This window comes from Pristiophorus japonicus, chromosome 2 (assembly GCF_044704955.1).
Source record: "Pristiophorus japonicus isolate sPriJap1 chromosome 2, sPriJap1.hap1, whole genome shotgun sequence".
Lineage (NCBI taxonomy): Eukaryota > Metazoa > Chordata > Chondrichthyes > Pristiophoridae > Pristiophorus > Pristiophorus japonicus.
Window position 1 is genome coordinate 157774076 of NC_091978.1, and position 19178 is coordinate 157793253.

The 19178-nt window shown below is 45.8% G+C and overlaps 1 protein-coding gene across 5 annotated transcripts in view; it reads left to right on the forward strand.

Moving 5' to 3' along the window:
* Nucleotides 1-19178, forward strand: part of fryl (furry homolog, like) — a 693453-nt gene that overhangs the window by 57284 nt on the left and 616991 nt on the right. For 3 of the 5 annotated variants that reach the window (XM_070870094.1, XM_070870097.1, XM_070870114.1), the window contains exon 1: nt 14389-14587. In XM_070870094.1, the coding sequence (XP_070726195.1) occupies nt 14395-14587 (193 nt within the window). In that variant the 5' untranslated portion in view covers nt 14389-14394. Of the gene's footprint in view, nt 1-646; nt 737-14387; nt 14588-19178 lie in introns of those variants that run through there. The other 2 variants (XM_070870121.1, XM_070870109.1) reach the window with 2 other exon arrangements.

Here is a 19178-nt window from a genome sequence, read left to right on the forward strand (position 1 = left end):
TGAATATCTTTAAGGTGGAGATAGACATATTTTTGAGCGATAAAGGAGTGAAGGGTTTTCGGGAGCGGGCAGGGAAGTGGAGCTGAGCTCAAGATCCGATCAGCCATGATCTTATTAAATGGTGGAGCAGGCTCGAGGGGCCAAGTGGCCTACTCCTACTCCTATTTCTATGTTCTTATCTATCCTCAAATCCTAAATACTGGGTTTGTATTGCAAATAAACATGCATATAAGATTTGGATCCATGCACATACTCTTTTTTTTTGGTCAGCTTAGGTGTCTTGCATTTGCAGCAACTCAACACCATTTATAAGAATCTCCGACAAAATGGCTGAGAAATCCACACCGGCAGAATTTTTTGTATGCCAATATAGAATGCACACACTCACTTCAGGGATACCCCATACTGACCTAAGTGAAGAGCTTTGGTGCAGATCGGCAGAGGCAAAGTTTAAGAACCCCCAAATATGTGCAGTTGTACTGTTGCTTTTCTAATTGGTTGGTTGCTTGCAAAAACGTTATATTTTAAAAAGATGAAGTCAGTTTTCATATAGTGACAAGACCATGTTCATAAGCTCTTACTGAAGTTGTGCATTTTAAATTTAACACTAAATAATTACAATACTAAATCAATTATTTTATTGCAGATTTTCTTGTCCCATTCTGACTACCATTTGAGGAAGACATAACCCATCTCTATGGAATTTAGGCAAGATCGATCACCATACTAAATTTAGGTAGGTGCAAAAATCTAGTAGTGTACCTTTAAGTGTGAAGAATTAATAAAGGTACAAATGAAATAACATTCAGATGTACTCAGTTTCTAAAATATAATTTTAGGAATCTAGTGTGAGCTACCTGTAGGTTTTCAACTTAAAGTGAACGTTTTCTCCATTTATCGGAATGAAAAGCTGGAGTGGATTCATTGTTTTGATAACTGCTGGCATACTAATTTTTCTCAGTTTGGAATGACTCGGCACCAATGTGTAAAAGCAGTTGCACAAATGACAGTGTAGTACACAAAACAGTTGTTTATTTATGGTTGAGCTTTGAGCATAAAATTGAAATGTGTACAATCTTGGTACGGTGCAACTGAATTGGATGAAAGAATACTTACCAAGAAACCAATTTTCCTTGCTTAAATGTTGTAGTTGTTTGACTATAACGTGCTACTGGCACCTTCTATATTGATCTAGAAGTACTCAAAGTTGAAGTTACACTGCTGTCAGTCATGCTTTCTACTTGCTGAGAATTCATGTTTGTGTACTGTCAACATTCCTATAGTTAGTTGTGTGTACTCTCACTTCATTTGATGTTATTTTTCCATTGTCAAACATTGCAAGTTCTAACTTTTTTTTTTTAGAAACTTATTTGTAATACAGTGCACTCCTTTTAACTTGGGATAAATTGATTCTGTACATCTATCTTTTTATATCTATATATTATAGAATCAGGACATCGAGGGTTCAAGTTTGGGCCTGAGTTGCTCCTATTTTTTTGGAGCAACCAGTTTAGAATGGAGCATCTTAGAAATTGCAATTCTCGGCATTTAGTTTGCTCCAGTTCCAGTGAGTTAGAATATTTCCATTTTAGAACAGATCTTTTTTTTCAAAAGGGGGTGTGTCCAGCCACTTACACCTGTTTTGCAAGTTTAGGCAGTGAAAACTTACTCCAAACTAACTGAGAATGGAGTAAGTAGATTTTTGTACACTCAGAAAAACCTTGCATATACTTATAAATCAGGCGTAGGGGACGAGAGATGGGGAGGTAGAAGGGGGGGTTTACAAACATTAAACACTTCGTGTGTGGGAAGTGCATCTGCCTGCAGCTCCTGACGGACCGCATTGCGGCACTGGAGCTGCGGTGGATTTACTCTGGAGCATCCACAATGCTGAGAATGACGTGAATAGCACGTTTAGTGAGTTGGTCTTACCGCAGGTAAAGGGTATACAGCCAGATAGGGAATAGGTGACCAACAGGAAGAGCAGTGCAAGGAAGGTAGTGCAGGGGCCTCCGGCGGTCATCCCCCTGCAAAACAGATACACCGCTTTGGGTACTGTTTGGGGGGATGACTCATCAGGGGAGTGTAGCAGCAGCCAAGTTCATGGCACCATGGGTGGCTCTGCTGCACAGGAGGGCAGGAAAAAGAGTGGGAGAGCTATAATGATAGGGGATTCAATTGTAAGGGGAATAGACAGACGTTTCTGCGGCCGCAACCGAGACTCCAGGATGGTATGTTGCCTCCCTGGTGCAAGGGTCAAGGATGTCTCTGAGCGGGTGCAGGGCATTCTGAAAAGGGAGGGTGAACAGTCAATTGTCTTGGTGCATATAGGTACCAACGATATAGGTAAAAATCGGGATGAGGTCCTACAAGACGAATTGAGGGAGCTAGGAGCTAAATTTAACAAGTAGGACCTCAAAAGTAGTAATCTCAGGATTGCTACCAGTGCCACGTGCTAGTCAGAGTAGGAATCGTAGGATAGCTCAGATGAATACGTGGCTTGAGGAGTGGTGCAGAAGGGAGGGATTCAAATTCCTGGGACGTTGGAACCGGTTCTGGGGGAGGTGGGACCAGTACAAACCGGACGGTCTGCACCTGGGCGGGACCGGAACTTACTGCCCTAGGGGGAGTGTTTGCTCGTGCTGTTGGGGAGGAGTTAAACTAATATGGCAGGGGGATGGGAACCTATGCAGGGAGACAGAGGGAAGTAGAATGGGGGCAGAAGCAAAAGATAGAAAGAAGAAAAGTAAAAGTGGAGGGCAGAGAAACCTAAGGCAAAAAGGGCCACATTACAGCAAAATTCTAAAGGGGCAAAGTGTGTTCAAAAGACAAGCCTGAAGGATCTGTCCCTCAATGCGAGGAGTATTCGGAATAAGGTGGACGAATTAACGGCGCAGATAGCAGTTAACGGGTATGATGTAATTGGCATCACGGAGACATAGCTCCAGGATGACCAAGGCTGGAAACTCAACATCCAGGGGTATTCAACATTTAGGAAGGATAGACAGAAAGGAAAAGGAGGTGGGGTGGCATTGCTGGTTAAAGAGGAAATTAATGCAATAGTAAGAAAGGACATTAGCTTGGATGATGTGGAATCGGTATGGGTGGAGCTACGGAATACCAAGGGGCAGAAAACGCTAGTGGGAGTTGTGTACAGACCAACAAACAGTAGTAGTGAGGTTGGGGGCAGCATCAAACAAGAAATTAAGGATGCATGCAATAAAGGTACAGCAGTTATCATGGGCAACTTTAATTTACATATTGATTGGGCTAACCAAACTGGTAGCAATGCGGCGGAGGAGGATTTCCTGGAGTGTATTAGGGATGATTTTCTAGACCAATATGTCGAGGAACCAACCAGGGAGCTGGCCATCCTTGACTGGGTGATGTGTAATGAGAAAGGACTAATTAGCAATCTTGTTGTGCGAGGCCCCTTGGGGAAGAGTGACCATAACATGGTAGAATTTTTTATTAAGATGGAGAGTGACACAGTTAATTGAGAAGCTAGGGTCCTGAACTTAAGGAAAGGTAACTTCGATGGTTTGAGGTGTGAATTGGCTTGAATAGACTGGCAAATGATATTTAAAGGGTTGACGGTGGATCGACAATGGCAAACATTTAAAGATCACATGGATGAACTTCAGCAATTGTACATCCCTGTCTGGAGTAAAAATAAAATGGGGAAGGTGGCTCAACTGTGGCTAACAAGGGAAATTAAGGATAGTGTTAAATCCAAGGAAGTGGCATACAAATTGGCCAGAAAAAGCAGCAAACCTGAAGACTGGGAGAAATTTAGAATTCAGCAGAGGAGGACAAAGGTTTAATTAAGAGGGGGAAAATAGAGTACGATAAGAAGCTTGCCGGGAACATAAAAACTGACTGCAAAAGCTTCTATAGATCTGTGAAGAGAAAAAGATTAGTGAAGACAAACTTAGGTCCCTTGCAGTCGGAATGAGGTGAAGTTATGATGGCTAACAAAGAAATGGCAGACCAATTGAATAAATACTTCGGTTCTGTCTTCTCGAAGGAAGACACAAATAACCTTCCGGAAGTATTGGGGGACCGAGGGTCTAGTGAGAAGGAGGAACTGAAGGATATCCCTTTTAGGTGGGAAATTGTGTTAGGGAAATTGATGAGATTGAAGGCCAATAAATCCCCGGGGCCTGATGGTCTGCATCCCAGAGTACTTAAAGAAGTGGTCCGAGAAATAGTGGATGCATTGGTGATCATTTTCCAACAGTCTATCGACTCTGGATCAGTTCCTATGGACTGGAGGGTAGCTAATGTAACACCACTTTTTAAAAAGGGAGGGAGAGAGAAAGCGGGTAATTATAGACCGGTTAGCTTGCCATCAGTAGTGGGGAAAATGTTGGAATCAATTATTAAAGATGAAATAACAGCGCATTTGGAAAGCAGTGACAGGATCGGTCCAAGTCAGCATGGATTTATGAAAGGGAAATCATGCTTGACAAATCTTCTGGAATTTTTTGAGGATGTAACTAGTAGAGTGGACAAGGGAGAACCAGTGGATGTGGTGTATTTGGACTTTTAAAAGGTATTTGACAAGGTCCCACACAAGAGATTGGTGTGCAAAATCAAAGCACATGGTATTGGGGGTAATATAGTGACGTGGATCGAGAACTGGTTGGCAGACAGGAAGCTGAGAGTCGGTATAAATGGTTCCTTTTCAGAATGGCAGGCAGTGACTAGTGGAGTGCCGCAGGGCTCAGTGCTGGGACCCCAGCTCTTTACAATATACATCAATGATTTAGATGAAGGAATTGAGTGTAATATCTCCAAGTTTGCGGATGACACTAAACTGGGTGGCAGTGTGAGCTGTGAGGGGGACACTTAAGAGGCTGCAGAGTGAGAGGGAGGGGGGGGGTGAGGGGAGGGGGGGGGAGGGGGGTGAGGTGAGGGGAGGGAAGGGGGGGTGAGCGGAGGGAGGGAAGGGGGGGGTGAGCGGAGGGAGGGAAGGGGGGGTGAGCGGAGGGAGGGAAGGGGGGGTGAGGGGAGGGAAGGGGGGTGAGGGAAGGGGGTGAGGGAAGGGAGGGGGGTAAGGGAAGGGGGGTGAGGGGGGAGGGGGGTGAGGGGAGGGGAGGGGGGAAGGGAAGGGGGGCGGTGGGGGAGGGGAGGGAAGGGGCGAGGGGATTGAGGGGAGGGGAGGGGGTTGAGGGGAGGGGAGGGCGAGGGGGGGAGGGAGAGGGAGGGGGGCGAGGGGAGGGGGGGTGAGGGGAGGGAGCGGGGGGAGGGGAGGGAGGGGGTGAGGGGAGGGAGCGGGAGGGGGTGAGGGGAGGGGGAGGGAGGGGGTGAGGGGAGGGAGCGGGAGGCGGTGCGAGGGGAGGGAGGGGGGTGGAGGGAGAGGGTGAGGGGGGGAGGGCGAGGGGAGGGGGGGTGAGAGGGGAGGTGGAGGGGGGGGAGGGGGGTGAGGGTGAGGGGAGGGGGGGCGAGGGGAGGGAGGGGGTGAGGAGAGGGAGGGGGGGCAGAGTGAGGGGAGGGACGGAGGGGGGTGAGGGGAGGGAGAGGGAGGGGGGTGAGAGGAGGGAGGGAGGGGGGTGAGGAGAGGGAGGGTGAGGGGTGAGGAGAGGGAAGGGTGGTGAGGAGAGGGAGGGGGGAGAGGGAGGGGGGGGTGAGGGGAGGGAGGGGAGAGAAGGGAGGGCAGGGCGGAGAGGACGTAGGGTGGGAGGAAGGAGGGAGAGAGGAGGAGGAGGGGGGGAGGGAGGCAGGAAGGAGGGAGAGAGGAGGAGGGAGGGAGGAAGGTAGGAGGGGGGGAGAGGGTGGGAGGGAAGAGGGGGAGGGTGAAGAGAGGAGGGGGGATAGGGGGAGAGAGAGGGGGGATGGGGGGGAAGTGGGAGGGAGGGTGGGGGAGAAGGGAGGGGAGATGAGGGTAGAGGGGCCAAGGAGAGGGGGATGGGGGTGTGAGAGGAGAGGGGGATGGGGGGTGTGAGAGGAGAGGAGGCGAGGGGGGAGGGGGAGAGGAGAGGGGGAGAGAGAGGAGAGGAGGGGGGGAGGAGGAGGAGTGGGGGAAGGGCGAGGAGGGGGGTGGAGAGGGAGGGAGAGGAGAGGGTGGGGAGGGGAGCGGAAAGGAAAGGAGAGGGGGAGGCTGAACGGGCCCAGACAAGTGGAAGCCGGGCCGCCAAAGACTTCGGGCGGGGCCCACCACAGCAAGATGCCGAGTGGGTGGGCCCCACCGACGAGTGGAAGCCGGGCCACTGCCGAAGACTTCAGGTGGGGCCGCCCCAGTATGATGCCGGGCGGGCGGGCCTCGCCAACGACGTGGGGGGAGGGAAAGAAGGGGGTGGGAGCGGGAGCTGAACGAGAGGGGGTGCGGGGGAGCGGGAGCTGAACAGGAGGCGGGGAGGCCCGAGTCTGATTTTTGCTCCAGTGAGCCCATTCGGCCAGGGCTAGGGGCGGCGTGCTTCGGGCCCCTCCCACGCAGCCTCGCATGTGCAGAGGTCCCGGCGCTGTTTCCAGCGCAGGGACCTGACTCCACCCCCAACCCCTTGTGCTGCGCCACGCCGAGCACGAAGGCGACCTGAGGAGCTCGCAGAATCACAAGGTAAATTTTCGCTGCCATTTTTATTCCAGAAAATCGGTGCACCTTTCTTATAGAGCGCGGAAACTTGGGCCCTTGTGTGCACTTGTTTTCTGCCACACATCTGTCAGATGAAGGAATAGGAATATGTACAGTGTCCACAATTGTCCACCATGCATAGTTGGATTCTCTTAGTCCAAGTGGCAGGACATATCTGTCCACATCCTGTAACAGGATTTATGAATTTCTTTGTGAATTCCAAAACAGTCGGAGTACATATTTTGAATATTTTTCTGGTAACTGTTATATTTTCAACTGCTAAATCTATTTTCAACTGCTTAATTTTACTTCAGAGGCAGGTGGACCGAGCCAGGTCGACCAATTGTGCTTTCCATTGTTTAAACTTAGACATCCAAAACAATGTTTGCTTATAGAGGGTTTTCTCAATGTAAAAGTCACATATACCTTTGCTCATTATTTGTAATTTTTCCAAATGATGTTTAACCGAGATGGAAGATGAATTTGAATTATTGTTTGGGTTTTGCTAACTGTTTTTGTAAATGCTAAGGTTTATCCGAGTTGCTTGCTGCCAATATCAATCAGGGCAATTTCTTCTTCATTTTGACTCCATATAGCGTTGAGGAACTATCTATCTCTTCTGCATTAATGGAATATTGTGGAAAAGAGTGTTTGAAGACCAGGCCCTCAAAACTGCCACCAAGCTCATGGTCTACAGTAATACCTGCCCTCCTGTATGGCTCAGAGACATGGGCCATGTACAGTAGACACCTCAAGTTGCTGGAGAAATATCACCAACAATGTCTCCGCAAGATCCTACAAATCCCCTGGGAGGATAGGTGCACCAACACCAGTGTCCTTATTCAGGCTAACATCCCCAGTGTTGAAGCACTGACCACACTCGATCAACCTCCCTGATGAAGTGCGACATCCCCACTGACACCTGGGAGTCCCTGGCCCAATACTGCCCTAAGTGGAGGAAGTGTATCCGAGAGGGCGCTGAGCACTTCGAGTCTCAACGCCGAGAGCATGCAGAAATCAAGCACAGGCAGCGGAAAGAGCGTGCGGCAAACCAGTCCCACCCACCCCTCCCTTCAACGACTATCTGTCCCATCTGTGACAGAGCTCTCATATTGGACTGTTCAGCTACCAAAAACTCACTTCGGGAGTGGAAGCAAGTCTTCCTCGATTCCGAGGGACTGCCTATGATGATGATGATGACTGTTTGTAAGCCTCATCCTTTGAGCCCAATATTGGCCGTGACTTGCACCAATTTTTTTGGAGTAAGTTTTTTTTCTGGCGTGAGTTAGAAAATGCCATTTTTCCCAAAAAATATGCTCCGGAGTAAGTCAGTTGGGTAAGTTTTTTTTTCGGTATGTTTTTTTTTTCAAAAGTGGGCGTTCCAGACACTTATGTCAGTTTTGGCCATTTATGCAACCTTGGCCAGCAAAAACGTACTCCAAATCCACTTAGGTCAGCGTATGTGTCCAGCTCTGAAAAACCTTGCGGGCAGTTAAGAAAAAGCAGCGCACATTCGGCAGACATTAGGGCAGGGATAGGGGAGGGAAGGGAATTGGAGAGGACCTCAACAACCAAGCAGCAAACATTGAGGAAAAGCTCAAATCATTCAAATACAATAAAAAAAGTAAGTCCTATCTTATCTTTAAAGTCTGCCTGAGGAATCACAGCTCGTGGATCTGTAAGGCTCATCTCTTTCCCCCCCCCACCCCCAAACTCTCCTCCTCCCCCCCACCCCCAAAACTCTCCTCCCACCCCCCCCCCCGAAAGTCTCCTCTCCCCCCTCCCCAAACTCTCCTCCCCCCAAAACTCTCCTCGCCCCCCCCCAATCAAAAGTTTCAGATACAGCCACACAAGCACAGCCACTAAATAAAAAATAAAAGCAAATTCCTTGCCTGCCTGGGAACCCGGCCGGCCGGCCAGCGCGGGAGTCCACTCGGCCGGGGATAGAGTGTGGCGAGATCGGGCGTCCCTTCGGCCTGGGATAGGGGCTGCGAGCATCGGGTCCTGCTCACAGCCCACAGGACATGCTGGGAGGGCAGGAGCATGCGCGCAGGTGCCGGCAGTGCTTTCTGCGCTGGCCTGTTGCTCCGCCCCCTCCTTCAGCCTCCACGCCACACCACGACTCCGGGGACTCCGAAGAGCGGCCAGGATGGGGCCCCTTTTTTCTGGTGTCCTTTTCAGCGCGCACAGTCGGCGCGCTTCGGGTCAGTGCGCCGAGAAAAGGAGTTGGACAATATTGGGCCCCATGTAATCAAGCAGAAAAACCCAGAAGTGTGTGAAGTCTTGTTTTGGATGAAAGACCTGAAAACAACTTTGGGACTTTTATCTGAGGCAAATTTATTTTTTTCGGCTATTTTTGAAATTTTTATGGCTGAGGGCAAGACTGGTTGAGAGAGAAAGCATTTTAAGCCTCAAAAGTAAAAATATTTGTCTTTTTTTAATTTCAGAACAAGGAAAGATTATAGGCCAGATATTCCTAGAATGGGGTAATTTGCGGTGCCCAGTTCGTTAGACTTACAATTTCACTTTGAGGTTTTTCTTTCTCTGGTTTGCAACATCAGATAATGGTGTCTCTGAATTTCAAAACATAGGGCCTAAATTTCCCCATGCGTTTCATCGTTTTTTTGGTGTAACTTGATTTTTCTGGTGCATCTTTTTAGTTGCAAATATGGCCATTTAATTTGCACCAGTGTAAGTGAGTTCGTTAGGTTTTTTGTTTGGCCAGTTTTTTTTTTTCAAAAGTGGGTGTTTCCAGCCACTTACACCATTTATGCCAATTTGGCCAGAAAAAAGTTGTACTAAACTAACTGAGGGCAGCGTATGTGTCCACTTTTGTCCGCACAGAAAACCCTTACTTAACGTTAAGGAATCGGTGCAAGTAACTACATTTAAAGCACCACCAGGCACCAAACAAAGCACAAAAAGTAGTAAGCAATCAATAAATAACAAATAAAAAAATAGAAGGAATCCTGCACCTAAAGCACCAAAATCAATCCGTAAATAACAAATAAAGAATAGAACTCCTACCTTAGGGAACACAGTGGGCCGCCGATGAGGGAGCCCATTCGGCCAGGACTAGGGACGGTGTGCTTCGGCCCTTCCCACACAGCCTGCAGCGCACGTTTGCAGAAACGGCCTGCCAGGAGCTACTGCACATGCGCGCAGACTGTAGCGTGCATGTACAGAGGTCCCGCACTGTTTACAGCGCCGGGACCTGGCTACGCCCCCATTCCATTGGGCCGCACTGCGCCATGACGGAGGAGGGGCAGGGGAGCTGGCAAAATACAGAGGGTTTTTTCGGCGCGCTTGGAGGCGGGCAAAAACGGCGCAGCTCGAGTGAGGGCGCCAGAAAAAGAGGTTCGGGAAATTTGGGCCCAAAACTTTTAAAAGAGTTTAGTTACGTTTTTTTTCATGATAATCTTTGTTTGGAGCAGATCCAAACTTAAAAATAATAGGCTTGTGTAACAAGAGATGATTGCTTTCTGACCATGAGGAAAGAGGTTCGATTGCTATGAAGATGTTGCTTTATAGCATCCCACCACCCCCACTTCCATCTCCAGTGCTGTAACTTTAATTAGTTTTTTTTTAAACAAGGCAGGTAGATATTGGTATAAGCCAAGTCTGAACTTGAATTGCCTTTGGCAGTTCTTTAAAGTTCCATCAGGCTTGTTCTTGAATTTTGGCATTCTGCCAGAGCTCCTCAGCTGTCTGTCAAACAGAGACCTTACATGCCTTTCCCAAATCCTGGAGAAATGATAGGTCAGATGTTATGGCTGATCTGTTTTGAAGTTGTAAATTTGTTCTGCCATTTCTAGACTTGCTGACCATTTGAGAGTTGATGCTAAAATTCTTCAATGTGCTGCTGCTCTCTGATCACTGATGATATTGAAGGACTTATAATTTCTATTTGCGTAGAGGGAAAATTGTTATGCTCAAGTTTTGGATTCCCACTTTTGTGTTAAAATAAACAATGATGTTGCATAAAGGCAACATGCATTGCAGTTTACATCACCTCTAATAACAGGGTCAAGACCAATTGAAAATGTTGCATCGTATAGACACACCATAATTCAACTCCAGTTTTGGAAATCATAGCACAGACATATGCTGGAGGGGTTGTGGCGATAATCAGTAACCCCATCCACATCTTTTGACGTCATAAAATAGTCAAACCTATACAGGCGTTTCTTTTGTGCGTTGCTTTTACCGTTTCTGCTGAAAATCCAGCTTTATTCAGTGGGGATTGAATAACTGATCTTGTTTTCTCTGTCACCTGTCAGTATATCCCAGTCCCTTTGGTGCCTGGGATGAAACACAAAATAGAATATATCCCATAGAGTTAAACCACAATCAAAGAGACACATTTAATGCAAATTTGACTGACACTAAAACAAACTGTAAAAACAAGTCGTTAACATGCCAGTTAACAATTGCTATTGTGATTTATCTCGGTTCAGCTGCTGGCCTTGTTTCAAATTAATTATTTCTTCCACTTTGTTGAACCAAGAATGGTTCCTGAGATATTATGAATGACTGAAAGATCAATGATGTTAAAAGAACCTTGGGGGGGAGCAGCTGATGAGATCTGTGCTATTACACTCTCCGTATGACATGTTGGCGATCCTGAAATCCCTCGTCAGGATGTAAATTTTATACTTCCAAAAAAGAACTTGAAAGGGTTGGACTGGTCAGGATGCATATTTTTGTAGATTAGTTTGTGCAGATGAGATAGCCTACCATAATATCCACAGGCGGGATTCTATTATTAGGTTCCTTTTCTGGTCCTTATTTGATAAACAGAGCTGAAATACCTATATCCTGTCAGTAGATAGAGGAACTTCTTCAGACTAAAAATTGACAGGCTGCAATTGATATATAGATGTGATAACCAATGTTCCCTTTAATTTAAGCGGCTATGCAGCTGTCTCGAGATCCCGTGCAGCTGGCGCACCGACTTATGATTGGGGAAAACCACGCATGCGTGGAAATTTGCAGTCCATTCAAAGGGCCACGCACCCAAAAAAAATTAAACGGTTATCAACCACAACACCTGACCTGGGTATACTTGCTCACTGCCATTCTTGATGGAAAGGTTCTGGCTTTTCTGCACACTAAGGACCCAAATTTCCCTAACCTCTCTTTCTGGCACCCTCACTCGACTGCGCCGCTTTTGCCCGCCTCCAAGCGCGCCGAAAAAAGACCTACGTAATTTGGCCGCTCTCCAGCCTCTCCTCCGTCGTGGCGCAGCTTGGCCCAATGGATTGGGGGTGTAGCCTGGTCCCGGCGCTGAAAACAGTGCCAGGACCTCTGCACATGCGCGCTAGAGTCTGCGTGCATCTGCAGTAGCTCCTGGCAGGCCGTTTCTGCAAACGCGCTCTGCAGGCTGTGTGGGAAGGGCTGAAGCACGCCGTCCCAGGCCCTGGCCGAATGGGCTCCCTCATCGGCGGCCCACTGCGTTCCCTAAGGTAGGAGTTCTATTTTTTATTTGTTATTTACTGATTGATTTTGGTGCTTTAGGTGCAGGGTTCCTTCTATTTTTTTTTATTTGCTATTTCTTATTGATTGCTTATTACTTTGGTCTTGGTGCTTTTGGTGCAGGGTTCCTTCTATTTTATTTGTTAATTAATTGCTTATTATTTTTTGTGCTTTGTTTGGTACTTGGTGGTGCTTTAAATGTAGTTACTTGCGCCGATTCCTTACCTGTAAGTAAGGGTTTTCTGCGCGGACAAAAGTGGACACATACGCTGCCCTAAGTTAGTTTAGTACAACTTTTTTCTGGCCAAATTGGCATAAATGGTGTAAGTGGCTGGGAACGTCCCCTTTTGAAAAAAAAACTGGCCTAACAAAAAACCTAACGAACTCACACAAATTAAATGGCCATATTTGCAACTAAAAAGATACAGCAGAAAAATCAAGTTACACCAAAAAAAAACGGTGCAACTCATGAGGAAATTTGGGCCCCATGTTCCCCTCTGATGGTGAAGGTCTCTGCTGAAAGACTGGTTATCCTATCCAAAGAAGAATTAGTAGTCTTTTGTTGCTCAATTTGGGAACTCAGGGCCTCCACCCCATGAATGCTCAGCTAGCAGGAGCACCATAAAGTGAAGGAATTGTGGGTTTCTATGGAAGGATGAACTTGATGGGCCAAATGGTGTACATCCTTTGTTTTCACTGATAAGTTGCTCACAGCTGCTGCATATAGAAAATGCTTTAATTCAGAGAATGAAGACAGTAAATCATCTATCTTTTCTCACTCATTGTGCCTAAAAGCACTGATGCCCAAAAAGAAGCTGCCTGGTGTTCACAGAAGTAATGCACTTATGTGAATAGGAAGGGACAAACATACTATTGCTCTGAGTTCTGCTTGCCTTCATAATGCCATCAAATCTCTCTGAAATAATGTTTTGTACCTGTTATATTTTGCACATTAATAAACTTCTGGAGTTGTATTTTAGCAGTAAACAGCTATTTATGAATCAACAACCGTTAGTAATTACTGGTGCCAGACTAAATAAATTTTTTTGATTCCTATGGAAATTTTCCAAGCAAAATTGGAGCTTTATGTATGTTATAACATAGCCCATTAAAACCTGTATGCGTTTATCTAAATTTTTGTCCCTTATCGTCAAAATCTCTTGGTGCTTGTAGCTTTGGATTGAACCCTGCTCTTAAGTTGTTGTCTCCTGGCTGATGTGAAAATAACTCACTAGTGTGTTCGTAAAGGTACAATACTTTATTGAATTCAATCTTTGCAGAAATGTGCTTCCTAATCATAAGTCGAACTATAGTGACAGTATAATAGAAAAAATGCAGCCACCCTTGACAAATGGAAATTTAGACATCGGCTGTCCACTGGCCTCTATTTGACTTTATGGGGTTTTAAATTGAACTCAGCAGCTGGAACATTTGTCAGCAGTAACAGAATTTGCAAACTAGATTTAAAGGTTAAAGGCATTAGGCTCCATCCCCGAAGCTAAAGGACAGACTGCGTGGCGACAATTTCAAAACTTAGAACGAGGAAAATTGCAAATTATTTTTTTTTGAGTAGTCAGGGCCAAAAAAAAGGGCGTAACTCTTGAAATACGCCAAAAAACGGCATTGGGGAAAATTGAGCCCATATAACTACAAGTCATTATTGCTGAACAACGTTCCTTGTTTTATCGCGTGAAATGCTGTAGGAGTGTTTGAGGAAATTTTAATCACAGCTTAACTTGTCGTACTATTTTTCTGTCATGAACAGTTTTATGCTGGATAAAAATGTTGTAATTTTGAATAAAAGTATATGGTTTGGATTGTAAATTTAGATGTACTTTGTTTACATAAGCATTTAAAATGATACACATTATCTCTGGAGAACAGCTTTTACTGTTGGAGATATGAGGTTCCACCCACTTTGAGTGAGGGAATAATGCAAGTTGGCAAACAAAGGCCAAGTTCATGTTCCTGGACAGGTCCTGGAATATCCATTTTTAAAGGAATTGCATAATTCTTCAGTTCTTGATCTGTAGCTAATGTGGATTCTGGTGGTTTCATCAACAGATATTTCTTATACTAAAATGTACCTTCAGGCTTCTTGTCATTTGGTGTACTCTGCATGTTTATCAGTTTGCAAGGCAGGGCATGTATCCCGAAAGTTGCTTGATGATAGCTGCAAGTTGACCTGCAGCTTTTAGGCACCACCCAATTCCTGCATGACATCACCGAAATCCACTGCAAATATTCCACCTTTATGTGTTAAGGAAATTTTCATGAGTACTTCCACGTGTGAGTAAGGCAGTTAAGCTGCTGGGTTTTTTGTTGGACATTTTAAAAAGTGAAAAATGGATTTTTTGAAGCGAGTAGTACCTGTTCTATCTGGGGATGTGGTTTTGGATGTTGGGGCTACTGATTGTGATAGTGTCCCCAGGCTTTTAAAAATGAGACGTTTGAGTCTGCTTTTTGTCGGACAGACAATAGAAGAAGAGATGGATGAAAAAGTTTTAGTGAATTCCAGAATTCAACTATCATCAAAAGGTACATCAAAGTTGCACTTTTCTTTGTTTATCACTTCAAAGTATGGTAGGCTGACTATAATGGTTAAATAACCATTGCAATATTCGTATAATGTGCTCTAAAATGTGATATTTAAGATAATTATATATGTATGATGTGCTAACTGTAGAAATTTTTGTGCAGTCCTTTTTTCAACGAAACCTATTTTCCAAAAATCTTTTCAAAAATAGAAATAAATGGGTCGATCGGGAATAAGATTTAATTTTATAACTCCGAGAAGCATAGCAGACTAGTCTACTGTATAAATGATCGGAGTGATCAACGGTAAATTCTCCAGGAATGGAGAAATTTGGAGTAAAAAGTTGAATTTGTTAATTTTATATCCAAAATTTGGTAAACCATCTAGATTATAGATTGAGAAATCTTGCACACTCTTTAAAAGCCTGATTTACCTGTGTTACATATAGGTGTGTCTGAGCTAATAATCTGAGTTGATTACTTTCCTACAAATAGTAATGGGAGGGTATGTTTGCTTTTACATCAATACTGACTGTTTATGATTTAGAACAGGTGTTGACCAGGATGTTTCATAAGGATAACATCGAACCTTTCACTTTGTCTTGCGTAAATTTAACCAGGAGAGAAAACTAGTATTTGGCTTGCAATAAAAAAATAGTTATCTTTTACTGAGGAATCAAAACTTAATGAGTCAGAGAAAGCAAATCTGATTAAAAGACTTCAGTACTGGTTTAATGGTAATAAAACACTTTCAAACTTTTTTTTGTCAAATCATTTTGAAGTTTTTGTAAGTTTGGCTTTGATTGATGCCTGTGTGGTTTAGTTTTGACTGTCAATAGATTCTAGCTCCCAGTTTTAAGACGTGCATTGAACTTCATGGATTCTTCCTGATCGATACTCATGAGTTTTGTTTTGCCCCTATATGTGTGGATCTTGCTTCAAACTTAGCCACTTGATCTGTTGGCAGGCTATTATTACAATGAGGATGTCCAGATTCTGTGCCCTGAAGCCTTAAATGCTGTGCTCACAAAAACATTCTTCTCGCTGTAGATCAGATGGAGAAGTCAACAGAATGTAGGGATGATAGCAGTAACTATCCAAAGATGCATTCGTTTAGTGGTGCTCTCTGTGCAATTACTGCATGGAGATTTGGAGAATTTTGAATATTTTATGCGATGTCATCTTTCATCAGTCATGGTGCTGCTTGAGCCTCAGGAATCCATAGCAAGTTTCCAACACAAACAGCAACTGCAGCAACTTGCATTTATATAGTGCCTTTAACATAGTAAAACGTCCCAAGGCGCTGCGAAGGAGTGATATCAGACAAAATTTGACACTGAGCCACATGAGATATTGGGACAAGTGATCAAAAGCTAGGTCAAGGAAGTAGGTTTAAGGAGTGTCTTAAAGGAGGAATACCAGACCTTGGTGCCTAGAGAGCTGAAGGCATGGCCGCCAGTGATGGGGCAAAGGAAATTTGAGATGCACATGAGGCCAGGATTGGAGGAACATAGAGTTTTAAAAATTTCATTCACGGGATGTGGGTGTCCCTGGCAAGGCCAGCATTTATTGCCCATCCCGAATTGCCCTTGAGAAGTTGGTGGTGAGCACCGCTGCATTCCTTGTGGTGAAGGTACTCCCACAGTGCTGTTAGGTAGGGAGTTCCAGGATTTTGACCCAGTGACAATGAAGGAACGGTGATATCAAGAACTTGGAGATAGTGGTGTTCCCATGTGCCTGCTGCCCTTGTCCTTCTAGGTAGTAGAGGTCGCGGGCTTGGGAGGTGCTGTTGAAGAAGCCGTGTCGAGTGGCTGCAGTTCATCTTGTAGATTGTGCGTGCCGGTGGTGGAGGGAGTGCATATTTAAAGTGTTGGTTGCATTACCAATCATGCGGGCTGCTTTATCCTGGATGGTATCCTGAGTGTTGTTGGAACTGCACTTATCCAGGCAAGTGGAGAGTATTCCATCACACTCCTGACTTGTGCCTTGTAGATGGTGGAAAGGCTTTGGGAGTCAGGAGGTGAGACACTCGCCGCAGAATACCCAGTCTCTTTTAACCACAGTATTTATGTGGCTGGTCCAGTTAAGTTTCTGGCCAATGGTGACCCCCAGGATGTTGATGGTGGGGGATTCAGCGATAGTAATGCCTTTGAATGTCAAGGGGTGGGGGTTAACCTCTCTTGTTGGAGATAATCATTGCTTGGCATTTGTGTGGCACGAATGTTACTTGCCATTTATCAGCCAAAGCTTGGATTTCATCCAGGTGCTGCTGCGTGCGGGCATAGATTGCTTCATTGTCTAAGGAGTTGCGAATGGAACTGAACACTGTGCGATCATCCGTAAACATCCCCACTTCTGACCTTATGTTGGAGGGAAGTCAGTGATGAAGCAGCAATTGGACTGAGGACACTGCCCTGACGAACTCCTGCAGCGATGTCCTAGGGTTGTGTTGATTGACATCCAACAACCGTAGCCATCTTCCTTTGTACTAGGTATGACTCCAGCTAGTGGAGAGTTTGCCGCCTGGTTCTCATTGACTTCAATTTTACTCGGGCTCCTTGATGCCACAGTCGGTTAAATGCTGCCTTGATGTCAAGGGCAGTCACTCTCAATTCACCTCTGGAATTCAGCTGTCTATGTTTGGACCAAGGCTGTAATGAGGTCTGGAGCAAAGTGGTCCTGGCGGAACCCAAACTGAACCGATTTGCCTGGTAATTGGCCGGATTGGATTTGTGTGGACAGGACATGCCCAGGCAGTTTTCCACTGTCTGGTAGATGCCAGTGTTGCAGCTGTACTGGAACAGCTTGACAATAGGCACAGCCAGTTCTGGAACACTACTTCAGCACTGCAGCTGGGATGGTGTCGGGGCCCATAGACTTTGCGTATCTAGTGCACTCAGCCATTTCTTGATATCACGTGGAGCGACGCGAATTGGCTGAAGACTGGCTTCTGTGATGGCACGGACCTCGGAAGGAGTCCGAGATGGACATCCACTCGGCACTTCTGGCTGAAAATGGTTGCAAACACTACAACCTTGTCTTTTTCAGAGCCCAGCGTGAGTGTAAAAGACAAGGCTGTAGTGTTTGTAACCATTGAGGATCGCAATGTTCATGGAGCCTCCTCCTCTGGCGAGTTGTTTAATTGTCCACTATCATTGACGACTGGATGTGGCGCAGGGCTGTGGAGCTTTGATCTGATCCATTGGTTGTGGGATCGCTTAGCTCTGTCAGTAGCATGCTGCTTCCGCCATTTAGTATGCATGTAATCCTATGTTGCACCTTCCCCAGGTTGGCACCTTGTTTTTAGGAACATGTTGTGCTGCTCCTGGCATGCTCTTCTGCACTCCTTATTGAACCAGGATTGGTTCCCTGCCTTGATGGTAATGGTAGGGTGAGGGTCATGCCGGGCCATGAGGTTACAGATTGCAGTGGAGTACAATTCTGGTGATGGCCCACATCGCTTCATGGATGCCCAGTGGATGCCCAGTTTTGAGCTGTTAGATCGATTGTGAATGTATCTCATTTAGCACGGTGATAATGCCACGCAATACAATGGAAATGCCACACCCAGCTAAGTGATCACACACCAATGGATCAGATCATTGATGGAGTGTAAAGACGGGACTTCGTCTCCACAAGGAATGTGCGGTGGTCAGTGCTGCCAATGCTGTCATGGACAGATGCATCTGTGACTGGAAGTTTGATAAGGGCAATGTCAAGTAGGTTTTTCTATTGTTGGTTCTCTCACCACCTGCTGTAGGCCCAGTCTGGACTCAGCCAGCTCCATCAGTAGTGGTGCAACAGAGCCACTCTTGGTGATGAAACCCCCACCCAGAGTACATTCTGTGCCCTGGCTGCTGTCAGTGCTTCTTCCAAGTGCTGTTCAACATGGAGGAGTACTGATTTATCAGCTGAGGGAGGGCCTAGGTGATAATCAGCAGTAGATTTCATGCCCATATTTGACCTGAAGCCATGAGACTTCATGGGATCTGGACTAAATGTTGAGGATTCCTAGGGCCACATCATCCCGTCAGTATACCACTGTGTCGCTATCTCTGGTGGGTCTGCCCCGCCGGTGAGTCAGGACATACCCAGAGATGATGATGGAGGTGTCTGAGATGTTGGCTGAAAGGTATATGATTCTTGGAGACGAGTAGAGCTGGAGTAGGTTACAGAGATGATGAGTGGCGAGACCATGGAGGGATTTGAAAAGAAGGATGAGAATTTTAAAATCAAGACATTGCTGCATTGGGAGTCAATGCAGGATAGCAAACGTAGGGTGCGTTGGCTGTTTGGTTTTGATCTTCCAATATTGAATTGGAGGAAATATGTGCTCATTGAGCACTAGATGTCAGACAAGAAGCATAACAAATTAGAGGTAGTGGAGTGTCGAGAGCAATGTTCCCTCTAATTTTATTTTGTAATGAGTGGGCCACAAACTCCTTGGAGCACGAACATTTGGTCCGTGAGAACATTTTACAATCGCCGTTCCAACAATCGCCAACATCTTTAAGAACATAAGAATTAGGAACAGGAGTAGGCCATCTAGCCCCTCCAGCCTGCTCCGCCATTCAAAAAGATCATGGCTGATCTG